This window comes from Cariama cristata, unplaced genomic scaffold (genome assembly GCF_000690535.1).
Source record: "Cariama cristata isolate BGI_N322 unplaced genomic scaffold, ASM69053v1 scaffold5951, whole genome shotgun sequence".
NCBI classification, from domain to species: Eukaryota; Metazoa; Chordata; class Aves; order Cariamiformes; family Cariamidae; genus Cariama; species Cariama cristata.
This window is the reverse complement of record NW_009598598.1, coordinates 52,780-66,897: the sequence shown is the minus strand read 5'-3', so window position 1 is coordinate 66,897 and position 14,118 is coordinate 52,780. Positions and strand designations below refer to the sequence as shown.

The following is a 14,118-nucleotide window of genomic DNA, read 5'->3' as shown; positions in this document are numbered from 1 at the left end:
CCTCCCCCCAGATGCACTCCCGCCCCCCCAGCCACAGCCTGGCTGCAGAATCATCAGCACATTTCAGTGTGAATCAGAAGTTACACGCAGAACTAAAAATACAAGCCTTTCTTTGGGATTATGCATAGGAAGACAGACACCAGATGAGTCAGTGAAGTGGATAAGCCCAATATGTTTACTTTCCGCACCAACGCATTTCAGGGTAGATTTCAGCATAATTCTATGTGCAAAGGAGGACTAGCAAGGATGCAACTCCTGCTGTGGTCAAGGGGGGTCTGTACCACAAATAAGGCCGCTACTCAAGCACATGGCCAGAATAGAGAGCTGTAATCCAAAAAGGCGACTTCTGAATTATTCTAGCTATAGAAATGAATTTCTAATTTGAAGAAGCAGTTTGATGCAGCAAAGTACATCCGGTTTTGCAAGTTGAGAAGCATCATTCCAAAAGACTGACAAAAGGGAGTAATATTGATAAAGATTTATCGCAGAGACAAACCTACGAAGGATTAGTCAAAGAAGATGACTAAAATACTAAATTATCATGATGGACAGTATAAAACATGAGTTAAGGAAACAGTCTGCCATTTAGCATAAAGCAGGTTAATCTCCTATAAACATTTCATGAAGAACAAAGGACACTTCTAAGTTGTTTCAGGAGTCAATGATTACCGGATATGCCACATGGCATGCAGTGGGGATCAAATTATAAAGAATTAAAAGTTTCCATGCTCACAGATTGTCTGAACAGAAATAATTCAGGGATTCCTAGCTGTCCAAACAGGAAACTTCCACATTCATTCAAAGAAAAAACTTGCAGCTACAATATTAAAAGAAAAGGCTTCCGAAGCCCTGGACAAAATTAAAAAATGTTATGTCTCCTCTTACGAGTCTTGACAGACAGTTATCTTTCTTACTCTCTGCCTTTTCCTACAACTGTGTTATCTTAAGATAAGAAATGTTTCTCAACAGCAGAATGCCAACAGACAGACATTATACTGCCAGCTGCATCCACTACCCTTAAAACCTGGCTGATTTATATTACGGCTATAGTCACCTTGATTTTACCGTGAATGTGTAGAAAACTGCTGACTTCAATAAAGCATGAGCACATAACCTTAAATAACTCCACTGTTCCTTTTTTAAAAACTGTCTTGCTCCATGCAGTCGCTCCAGTCTCTCACCGACCTTGGCTGGAGTCCCTGGGAGAACAGGCGACGCTCTCCCGGCATGCGGCAATCACCAGCTGGCTCAGCCGCCATAGACGTGAGCTATCCAACTTCCTTCACATCTGGCTCGCTCGAGGAGACAGCAGTGGATTCCCACCTCCCGAGCCAGAAAGATCCTTACAACTTCAAAGAAACTGTCCTCAAGGCTACCTACTGTGTTTCCTGATCTTTGCAGTCTATTTTTCACGGTCTGTGAGCACCCACAGAAGGATGGGCCAGGGGAGGTCCAGCTGTGAAAGGATGTCATGTTGCGGTTAATTAATACCAGCCATTCTCTCGCTACCATCATCCTAGTTCCCACAGTCCACAACTACCACCCAGGATGGGGACGAACAGATGAAGAAGTTTCAATCAGACAATACCCCACGTACTCTTCAGTCTCTTCTACTTAAACTCTTTTAAAGAAAAACCACAGCTGTCTGGCTGCTGGTAATTCTGGGTGCAATTCAGCTCCAGGTGAAGGTGTCGAAATTCAGGTGCCTACGTGCATTACTGGGCAGGACTCCACAGCACAAACACACACCCAGCTAACAAGTCCCATCTAGCTTGGCACCTCACGGATGCCCCAGACATCAGCAAAGGCTGCAACACAAGGCTCAACAGGGAGACTGTAACAGCAGTTGGAGAGCAAGTGGGATGCACCACAGCATCTAAAAGGGCACTAGACCTATAACCAGACCTTGCTATCGACATCAAAGTTCCCATTTCAGTCTGTGTAACCTACAGAACTCAGGAAGTGTAAAACAGATGCCTAGCATGGGACCGAGTTGCCCACAGACAAGGGGCTCCAGCCCATGGGAAGAGGTAACTTACTCTGCTCGCATCCAGCAGAACTCAAAAAGCGCAGGTAGGTCTTGAGTCGGATCTGCTAATCCTACGATGACAACTGCCTAGAACCTGTAAATCAACAACTGAGTCGGGTCCGGCTGAATCCCTGACCTCTGTTGATTACAGTGGGAGCTTAGATGAAGACATCTACATTGGAGCATCTTAATTGCAAACTGAATTCCACCTCCTCTGTCAACTTCAGTAAAATTCTAACCTGAAGAGACAACATAATTAGCTATGCAAATGAAAAATTTATTCAGTGCTGTATGATTCATTAGATTGTCCATTTTTACAATATACTCTGCTAATTTTGCTATATCTCTATATCTCTAATTTCCAATCATATTGTACTGACACAGCACATAACTGCATCGTAGAAGCTTTCAAGGGACGCTGGGTGCTCTAAAGCTGCAGAGGGGTTCAGAACACTGAGAAATGGGAGGTACACTCGATGTCTGTCATAATACTGTAAGATAAATATTAAGCAATGTTAATGTTGGAGAATATTGTAATCTCAGAATTTTTACATAAAAGATAGATCTCACTCATTTTTGAGTTACTGTTTCAAACAGCACGTATTCTCAAGTTGATACCTGTACCTGCTTTAATGTGTTGAAAAATTCCTCATCACGCTAAGAATGCAGGATATATTCCTTGTCAAACAAAATAATCAATTCCTATGTCTACCTCTGCAGAAAGACAGATTTTTAAACAGTATATAGAAACTGTAGAAGTGCAAAATAGTTAGAGACTTGCTTTTGATATGATACTTTTTACCATCTCCTATTCCTAAGGCAACAGGGAATCCAGCTGTATAATGCATTGATAGATACAGATATATAGATACACAGACACATACCGAATATATAGATATATATATTTGGTAAAAGAATGATTTCTGTAAAAGAATTAAGCAACCAATACTGAAGATCATACATTCATGTCTTTGTCAGGGGAATACATTTTCTGTTTAACAACTCAAATCATATTCTACCAAGGAGCCTTTAAAAATGTGTTGGATTTTGATGAGCTGAGAAATCAATCCTGCTAGCCAGATGAACAGTTGTTATGAACTGGGTCAGTAACCAAGGAGGAAACGAGATCTGAAAAGTATCCTCTAGGAAAAAAGAAAAAAAAGGTCTGATTCCAAGTTGAAAGAGCCTTCAAACTAAGTTGTCAACGATAACCTAATTCAATCCAAATAAAGCATAAATGAGTTCTGTTGTGTAAGATATAGCAGATACCTAAAACTGACTTGTGTTGTTATCTTAGTAATGCGGTCGCATAGCAACAAGCTCAGTCTGAATGATCATTCCGTTATTAGCTTTGCGAATTATCTTTCAGCTAGAAAGTGGATATTGGAAAGAATTTATCCTGAAAGAGGATTGAGAGCTTCATGTAGGCTGACGTACTATAAAGCAGAACAGATACTGAGCCAAGTAATGGCAATCAGAAGCAAACAGGGTTTGAGTTAAAACTGCTCTGTGCGTCCAGGCTGATCCGGCGTGTTTATTACTAACCGCAGCCCCGGCAGTGCAGCTGGGCACCATCCCCTCGGCGGAGCCGGGATTACGCTGCGTGGTCAGGCACGTGCACGCTCCTCACTTCTCATGTAACTGGGGGGAAGCACCAAAATCAGGGATGGAGAAGACAGATGGTTCATCTTGCCCACATCATTGTAAATCCAGAACAGCATGTTTTCTCTGGTGGTTTGCTGCCTAAAACGTTTCCTTACTCAAGCCGTAGTATGGCACTCCAGCAACAGGACAACAAGCCCCCATCAGTACAGTTGTTGCTCTGTCCCTTGCACCACACGGCGCAATTATTCGGCCTTTATTTAAGCACAAACAAGCTCAGCTGTTGTACAAGCTGCAGAACTTGAGAAACACTTGAAATGTTGCTGAATTCATCAAAATAAGTAACGGGAAATAAACAGGAAGAAATTAGCTTTTTTATGGTCATCATGTCTCACATTACTGTATTTTCAAGTAACAAAGCTGGTATACTACAAGCATAATGAGTAATCTGAGGTCACAGGCTTTTTTTTTTTTTAACTCCTTTGCAGCAGTGAAGGGTAAAGGGTGTACAGCAGTGCTGAATACAGTTGCATCTTGTGGCCATATTTAGTCACTTATTAAAATGTGGCCTCATTTACCAACGTACTAAGCACTATCAGCTCTTATTGTCTTCAGGATGGCTTGTGGATGCTCTTGTGTGTCTGAAAAAGCAGGCCAATTTTATACTGTGAATTAACTGAGAACAAGCATGCAGCTTTAAACACAGAAGCTGGATGACTTTGTTCAACTCTGGATTACATCGGTCTTACAGCAGCTTTCCCGCATGGAAACCCAGGCAACTACACCACTCTCAGAAGATCTTGGTGCAGGTCCTGAAACACGGCCCACGTTCCTCGCCTGTAAGCTAGATTTTAGTCCTCATTTTAAATAAGGAGAGGCATTCCCTTTCAGTTCTCAGAACTCATTCGTGGGAACTGAAACGTACAGCTGGAACAAAAATAACTAGGAATACATGATATTGTAAAGTACCCCCACTTAACAGCTGGCTGGAATCCTACCCAGGTGTACTGGTGCAAACCCGCTTCCTACCCCCCCTCAGAACCCATCTGCGAACTTTTCCTGAATATTCCTGAAAGGAATGTATTGCAAGTCTGGAGTTTCACCTGGCCCTTGCCTAAGGGATTAAAGATGGATTTTACCTTCAGCATCCTCACAAGCAGTTCAACAAAACCCTTTTCTCAAGTATCCCTGCCATTAAACGTCCCTTCTGCTGCACAGTATATGAAAAAGAGATTTCTCAGACTGTTGATGTCCCAAACGATTGACGGATTTACAAGTCAAAAATAAACCAGTGAAATCTGCACAGAAGCCCACAGGCAGATGCACTTTTATGAACTGGAGTTTCTAGATGCCAAGAGGAATCATTCATCCAAAGTGTGTCAGAGTACTATGTTAATAAAAAACACATGTGACGGGGAGTTTATTCCCCCCTTAAAAAGAGCTGTATCTTGCAAGAAGCAGAGGGTAACAACTGGGGATCCAGCAAACCCCCTGATAATCTGGGGATCTGAATCATAAATGGTATATGAGCTGTGTTATTTCCATAAAATCGCAGGTCCCTGTTACTGGCATTTCAAGTCCACCCAGACACTGGACTGGTGATTCCCACAGCGGGGTATCTACGCTCAGGGGATAAGGAGGGGCTGCACTGGCATTGCAAAGATGCTGCCTCCGTTTCCTCGTGAGCATCCTCAGAAGACTTACCTTGATAAAGCATTAATGAAGGACAAGGAGGCAAGACCCAACCTTTGGCTATACACTACAGCAAAAAAAACCCAGATGTGAGTTTATTTCCTGGCTGGCAGGATAGTGAAAACTGAGCACTGGCATATATAAAGCAGATTTTTTTTTTCTCAGATGTACACAACTAATATTGAAACTTCCAAAGATGGAGAGAGAAGAGAAAAAAGCCTCTAAGGTAACTTCAATTTCTACTGAGGGCTGTAACTATACTTTTAACACCTCATGTTCAAAAGCAGAGGAGGAAGTTTGGCAATTCTAAAAGAGTCTCCCACTCTCTGGAGAACATCATTAGCCCATCATCTCCTGACCCAGCGCCAGCATGGAGATAGAAGTATTCCAGAGAGGTTGCTTTAAAATCCTTCTGCATACACACACTCAAAACCCCCACCATGTATCAATGCTTGGCAAAATACCAAAGCAACAGGTATCTTTCTTAAGTGGGGACAGGGCCAGTGGCATCAGCTGAAATCCAAACAGACGTGCGGGTTGTTTATAAGCCACAGCTCTCTACAGGAATGGAACCAAACAGGAGGGCTTAGGAAGGACACAAGTTTGATTGCTGTGGGCAAAGCAAATGTAAAATAAATCACAATGATGTGGCCTGTCGGAAAACTGAAGTGAGAAAATAATAATGGCTGCATGGGAAAAAAAGCACAAAGATAGCACCGAATGGGCTAAATGTGACAATCTGTTTTCTATGCACTATGTCGAGGTGATTTGTTTCAGTCATCCCACAGTATCATTACAGAGCAAAGAATATGGGTCAGACATGAAAAACTCACGCCAAAAAGTACTGGCCACTGATCTGCGGTGGCGCAGGCCTTTCCCCTACATTTTCCCCTTTACTATTGAAATTCCTCAAGTAATTATTAATTAGTATTATTGTTATCAGAATTTCTACTTTTTGCACATTCATCATCATTATGCAGTTAAATGTATGGTTTTCTCCTTAGATCTTTCCCACACATCAAGTCAACCTCCCCAGACCCTTAATTATTTTAAAGTTGGTCCTGGAATTCCTTCCAATTTGCAACAGATTTGTGATTTAATTTAATTTGAAAAATATGCAGAGCTGCCAGTATTCCAAAGAATTAACATTTCAGGTGTCATCCAACTTGCTACCACCATGCTTCTTGGTAATTTCTGTGGAAACAATTATTAGACTTCAGTTCACTGTGAGACGCTATTGCAGAAAAAAAAGAAATGCTGCTGAATGCATTGACACCATTTTTAGAAAAATGTTGTGAGAAAAAATCTCCAAGACTCATAAAGACTTAGACAGGCTGGGGTGGAGGAGGAGGGATGCCTAGCAAGGTCCAGCTGGATACACCTAGTTAAAGCCCAGTGAGTTCAAGACACCTTTCATTGCTTTGGGTAGGCTTTCCATACGGCCAAGTCAAAAAGCCCAAAGCCATTTATCTATTCCATTCAGTCCTTTTATTTCTAAAGAAGTACTTCATCCCTTCCATCTCTTTAGACTCTGAAGAACAAACCCTGCAAACGTTCCCACCACAGTCATCATATGTTATATAAAAATCCTTCACAATTTTCTTTAGAAGTCAGAAAACAAACCCAGGAGCACAAACGGGATCGTACCAGGCTGTAATGCACAATAACGGCCTCACAGACTTAGAATTTCCACTTATTTTGCCATCTGCTTCAGCTTCTAAGCTATTTCTTTCTAAAAGCAAACAGTAGCAAAAAATCAGGATGACTTGGCTTAAGTGAAAAACGAAAAGGAAAGACAAAATCATCTGGAATGGATTTAGCAAAATGGTTATGAAAAAAAGTTGTTACAAGACGTGCATGCATTAAAAACACATATGTGAGCGCCCAGCTCGGCACTGCTGCCGAGATGGACACGGCCGCTCACGTGCCAGACCATGCTTGGAAGAGGTAGGCCATGATTTGCAACATGCCTGATATGCTTTTAATAATTAATCAGTTAAGAATTTACATGTATTTCCTGCCAAAGTACTGCACAATTGTAAAACCTCGCTGGTGTCGGCATACAGAGATGTAGATCACTCACTTCTCTCTCAAAAAAACAAACCAAAACAAAAAAGAAAATGAAACATGTAATAGATAATTTACTAAACCTCACAGATGACAGCAAGTACAAACATTAATTTGAAGAGTCTGGTTTATATACTAACACAGTCCATACTTCGTATGCCCGTCCTACATTTGGTCATTTCCCACCTTACCCAGACCCCACGTACAGGGAGAGTCAACAGATGATGCCGACCCAGGGTACCCATGGAGAGCCCCAACGCCTCCCTCTCCCGAACCACCAAGTGTGAAACACGAATCGGCCCCGAGGAGGGATTCTCTGGGTGGGTAACATCAGCTGCGTTACCTTCCCCACGTCCCCTCGGGGACTCCCACACCACCAGCACGTCCATCAGAGTCCATTCTCCATTTCATGCTGACTAGAAAGCAAAAAAAAAATAAGAGAAGGTAGCCCATGAGATTGCACGGAAACAGAGCCTTAAAAATCATCTGGGGCTCAGAAAAGCCATGGTTTCTCCCGGCCATGGCACGCATCTTCCTCTGCCTTAATATCATCTAGGGAGGATGCACTAAATCTCACAGGGTCTTCTTTCCTCTGTCCCAGTTTTGATGGGTTACTTAGAGAGGTGAGTGGTCCCGAGGCAGGAAACTAAGGACATCTGTTCAGACGAACCGTGATTAACCACCCACTGTGACTAGTGAGAACTCCTCGCTGTTAGAGCCAAGTGTGAAAGAGAGAGAGCTCTCATCTCTCATTTCATAACTTCTCCCTTTTCCATTGAAAAAAAAGTTAAATAAATGGTGCAGGAAAGGCAAGGACAGGTACTACGCTGCTCAGAGCGCTGCTACCCACTGCAGATCGCACAGCAGACCGAAAGACTGAGGTGATGCTGGCTGCATCCTTGTTTCTAGAAACGAAACTTTCTTTTTTCCAGCCAAGAAAGCAGCCCATGCGTTTTTGTAATCCCAGGTAGAGTAAGGATGTAAATGCCACTATTCCAGAAAAATACTAAGGCGTTCAGATTTAATCATACCTAGCAGTGATGGTGCAGCACACTGCTACACATATAAAATACGCCAGCAGAGACTCATGCCGTTTTCTGCCTGCCTTCCCCCAGCACAGCACCATTACATTTCAGGTTCTGTGAAGCAAAGGGCAAGGGGAATGAGACGGTACCAATGTAGGGAGAGCATGGTAGCCCAGGGCATATATTTTTATGCCTTTAATTTGCAGTTTGTGCACCCAGTCGGCGTATGGGTGCAGCTTAGGACTCATCTCCCCTTCTCATAGCTGTGATTGATTTCTGAACATAAAATCAGTCATGAACAACAGATTTCTGTGTAAATATGATTGTGACTAACTCAATCTAACCCTGCGAATCTTCCTTCCAAGACAAATACAAATAACAAAACCTGAAATTGATGTCTTCATTACATCCTTTGTTGTGAAAATCAAAATGTAATTCAGATCTATTGTAAAACTTGCAATAAACATGCCAGGAAGAAAAAGACTGGAACTGTTTTGGAAGCAGCGATACGCTGTCTAAATCAGTTTTTTGTGCCCAGGACTCTGACAGAGATAGATAGCACAGACTTCTTTTCAGATGTTTCATACAGGAGAAAAACCCTTCATTGTCACTGATTTTCTGTCTCTTTTCTATTTTGATCAATGACTGCTAAATTAGATATGTGTGCATAGAATGGAGCAATAAGGCATTTTACGTTAATCTGCCGGCAAGCTGCGTGGACATCACTCACATCATAACCTGCCTAATCAAGGTTCAGGTATAATTTTTCAACATCTCCTTCCTGTGCTTCAGCTACCCTGTGCAAACAATGACCTATTAGTGCCAAGCTACAGAACATTTTCTTCCTGCTTAGTAACACTCCCAAGGATGTGCTACCAGAGCTTCTGGTCCAGCTTACAGTAAGTCAGCTATTTTATGCACAGCTATGGTTTCATAGCTGGATTCGATTACACAGCATTACAAGGAACAGTGTGACCTGAAATATATCTTAAAAATTTAACATTTAGTAATACACAGGGTCAGCTGTTGCTTGCTTGCCCTATTCTTGTTATTCCTGAACTGGATTAAAAATCTGCCTCCTCTCCAGATTCACTGATATTTCAGCCAGTGAGTTAAACCCAGAATTGCCAATGAGGCACAGAGAGACTTGCCAAGAACTTTCAACCCTGTAGAAGGCAAAAGAGGGTTGAATGACTAAATTTAGTTGCAAACATTGGCAAAAACCAAAGTGCGCTGGACCCTCTGTACACAAGTACCGAGAGATTTGAACAGAATTCCAGACTATACAACCACACCAACGTAAGTCCTGGAGCCTTTGGTAGTTTCCGCAGTACGCTTGCAGTACCAAGGTGCCCCTAAATACTGGGGATTGCCGCTGCGCACCAGAGATGTCTGTGCGAGGGCTCTGCACCCGCCGTTGGCAAGGGGCACCTCTGCACCACCCTTCTGCAGTCGCTGAGCCCTGACGCTATCAAAGCAGACGCCGCCAGCTATCTCGAGGCAAATAGAAAAGAACAACGCAGAAGTTATCTCCTGTAATACCCACGTTTTGCCTGAATTATATAAAACAGAGACTATCCAATGGTATGAATGTAAACATATTTTGCACATCAGTGATTGAATTGGTTTTAAAATACAATTTCTTTTACCGACATCTTTCCCACTTTTCATTTTTGCCAGATGTAAACACCAGGTTTTTGTACAGACTGTGGAATACATCAACTATTCTGTGCAGCTTCTACAATAAATGTGGTTATTAGAACAAAAAAGAAACGTGGAAAACCCAGAAAATTCTGTTAAGGACAGTGCAGGGCTTTATTTTCACAGATATGCCAAGTTAAACAGGGTACTCTGCACAAAACCTTTCAGAAATATCTCCTCAATTTGCAGAGCTCGGTCTTTTTGGTCTATCACGATTGCTCTTCTCCTTACTGTCTTGCTTTTCTGCCAGATAAAAAGGCTTGGTTTATGGTCTTAACATCACGAATTAGCAGCATCACGACAAGAAAATTGAGCTTAACCGAAATAATTCCCAGCTGCAGCGAAGGGGCCGTGAGCGGGTGCCGCAGAGCGAGGCGTGCTGGGCACGGACAGGTGGGCATCTCGAGTCTCAACGTGCCACCGTTTCTACTGGCCACTTTCTACAATCACAGAAGGCAGGTTAAATTGATGGACTTAAAGAGAGCGAACGCCAGGTAGGCTGAGACCCCTAACACACTTTACGTTTTGTTTAGAGAACCAAGGCAGTATTTGGAAAATACTTCTTCTCAAGTCCTAGATACCATTTGTTTAGTTGAATGTCATTAAGGCTCCACTTAAATTAAAAACAAACAAACAAGACAATAAAGGGAAGTATAATGAGTTTTTCTTGTAAACTACTTGCTTCAGAATACCGCAGTATGCTATAAGAGAAAATCATGCTTATGAACAGTCAACTATACCCCAGCATAACAGCCTAGACTAAACCTGTTGGTCTGTCTGCAGGAAAGCAAAGTACCGTCATTAGAGCATCATAAACTCCTTCCCACTGGTATTTTGCACTGATTTATTAACATACACATCTTTCAGCCATGTCCTGTAAACACGGTCACTGTCCCTACTACACCGAGATTTGCTGGCTCTCAGAACAGAGCAAGTTTCTTTAGGAGAGGCAATGCCAAGCAATCGAGTCGTTTAAAACTTCCATAGGCTCCCGGTTAAAACCACAGCAACATACCATCCCTGCCTGGGTTCACTTTACCTCTTCGATTTACATCTGGGCAAACGGGTGCACATGAAAGTCTCCACAATCAGGAGCTTTAATAGATGGCAAAACCAGCAAAGAGCAAAGACCATGCTGAGGGGTGAAAACCCTATAGCAGTCTCACGTACAAATACAGACTCTTGCCCCCTGCTTTAACACAGTGCCATAATGTAAATCCTCTCAGTGGCAAGCATACAGACTAAAACAAGCAAAAATGCCATTTATCGATCAAAGCACATGCCTTTAAATGTATCCTGTGTTTCCTTCCATTTTTAAAACATAATTAACCTTTCACTCACTAGTTGTTCGGTGGAAATGTCACGCGAGCATCTCCTAAGCCTACACACTTCAGTGACTGACCGGTGACCCCCCCCCGAGGTGCTCACACTCGGTGTGGAACTGGGAAAAAAAAAGCAGTTATTTTGTGACATAGCCACTTCATGATGTTAGGTTGCCATTCATGGAAATTGTACCACCCAGCAGGCACTGCATCCTTGTGGTTGCCTCTCCGTATCCAAAATTCACTATAGTTTAACTCCAGAAAAACTCCAGATCCCAAACGACAGCGAGCGGCACTGCTCAGACGTACAGAAAGCTGCTGCGTGACTTACAGGTCATCTGGCCTAGCGAGTCTTGAGATTTGAAATCTTACAAAACTATTTCATCTACTTTGCTTCCTTTTGCATTAACCTTTCCCACCTTGATCAAAGGAAAGGTGGAAAAGAAATGATTCATTTTGTCACCCATCAGGCTGATTTCACAGGAAATTATTATTTACTAAGGTGGTGCCAAACTCAGTTTGCAATGTGAGCTCCGTAATGGATTTCCAGCAAGTTTGACACCAGTTTGACTGTCCACAGCTCTTGAACTACACTGAATTGCACAACAGTACATTTCAGCAAATATGAGGAACGTAACGTGTGGAATACTGAGAAATACCTTTTTTTAAATGTATAGGCACCGAATGCCCCTGTGAAGTTGTTTGCGATGGTTTACCATTTGCAGAGTTCAATCAGCACAGTAAGTTAAGGGAAGCAAAGCGGAAAAAGTATCACAGTGATTTAGATAAAGTCAGCCCTAAACCAATCCCAGCGTTCACACTCAATAGGGAGCGAAACAATTGCGTTACTCAGCTGAGAGTGTGGGAAACCTACGGGAGTGATCAGAAACATAGTGGTTGCTTCAGCAGGGACCTGCTGCAAGCAGCCTGTAACGTGGTCCTTCAAGAACTGGGGCTCACCACAGCAAAATAGAGCTTGCCAGTGCATCTCAGAGGAATGTCAAGAACAGGTAAGACGGGAGGCACAAAACCCACACATACGTGGGTTCAAACCCACGTCCCTGAGTGCTGTGCATGTTTGGGCAAGCAAATGATGCCAGTTTATGAAGAAGCTGTTTCTGTACCAAGACACATTGATGCTCAAAAATGCCAAGGCATAATGGACAGAATTAAATAAATTTAGGAAGGAACTTCACAGTGCTGTCTCCACATGGTGAATACTCTCATCCATTTATAGCCAACTTTACTGTTAGATAATATGAACTCCAAGAAAGTTTTACTGAACAAGTATATCCTCTTACAGAAAGAGCTAATGCATTCCCCTGGGCACACAAAATTGTGGTACTATTTTGTTCCCACATGTTTTTCTTCACTGAGACAATGTGCCACATCTTTGAATCATATTTGCTTTATCTGTCTAGTAGGAAAAAACACATTCCTCCCAGGAACACTTACAGTCAGCCTGGCTCTGATACAGAAGGCTCTTTTAAATGTTCAGTATTCATTCCGTAACCCTGAAACGCCTTGCAACAGAAGACGACCAGAAGACAGAAAGTCAGTATGAACCCAACACCTCCTCTAGAGCATCCACTGGCAGTGGAGCAAAAAGGGCAGACACCGAGACAAGGCTGACGGCGCTGTCCCCTGCCCAAGGCAGGCAGAGCTCCTGCCCCCTGAACTCAGGGTTCAGCTGGGGAACCTCCCGACGCAGGAGAATTCAAAGTGAGCAAACAGCCATTTCTAATACGCAGCAAAGTGAACTCCATCAGAAGTCCGCAGAAGAGTCATTATACTCCAAGTGAAGTTGTACTGGTGTGCCACACGGAAACCGACCAACACACACTACTATTTTTCCTGTCTTATTTTTCCCTTCAGCCTCCTCCCGTCACCTTTTTGGTCAGCACTCAAAACCACGCAGACCTGTGAGACAACCCAGACTGCCATACAATTTCAGGCAAACGATACAACATACACATAATCTGTAAAATGTATCAGCTTTGCTGCACTGTATCCCTGTAATTATTTTGGTGTTTATTCTGTTTAACATTTCACATAGACGTTCTGTGACTCTAACAAAGATTAACTTTAGAAGAATCGTATCAGTGCTCCTAAATACTGTCACACTGTATTTCCTTCCGCAAATATACAGCTCTTACCTGTACATGAATAATCATCAATGCGTATATATCCTGTTTTGCAGATGCACATGAAGGATCCCGGTGTATTTACGCACATGGTATTCTCACGACAGTAGTGCCGCCCTTCAGCACACTCATCAATATCTGCGAATAAGGCAAAGAGGAACACGAGTCAAATTCAGCAGCGTTCTTTGCAATCTCTCGCTTCCCTGCTATTCACTTCCATCAGTAGTAGTAGTGGGTTAGACTAAAAAGTTACTTGAACAGCAATGCATTTTGGAAAGTTTTTTGGCTTTCTCCTTTAAAAAAGCTGCTTGAAGTGTTCAAACAAGAGAAGCAGCATGAGCTTTCTGTCAACAGCTGTTAGTGGAGTTACAAAGAAGATTACATTGGCTTACATCTTTCCTTTTGAAGTGCCTACGATGTTATTCCTATGATTTAAATCAGAACAATAAAAAATAGCTGGGGTCCCAAACAGCAGACCAATTGCCTCAGCACGGCAATGTCATCCATCACTGTACCTGTATAGTCACTGCAGTCAA

General features: G+C 42.6%; 1 protein-coding gene across 1 annotated transcript in view; it reads right to left on the bottom strand.

Moving 5' to 3' along the window:
• The window catches only part of NELL2 (NEL-like 2 (chicken)), a gene marked incomplete at its 5' end in the record, with an annotated part of 76,405 nt that overhangs the window by 15,051 nt on the left and 47,236 nt on the right, over positions 1-14,118 (bottom strand). Inside the window, one exon of the mRNA XM_009709349.1 lies at positions 13,595-13,720. Coding sequence (XP_009707651.1) covers positions 13,595-13,720 — 126 coding nt within the window. The remainder of the gene's footprint in view (positions 1-13,594; positions 13,721-14,118) is intronic.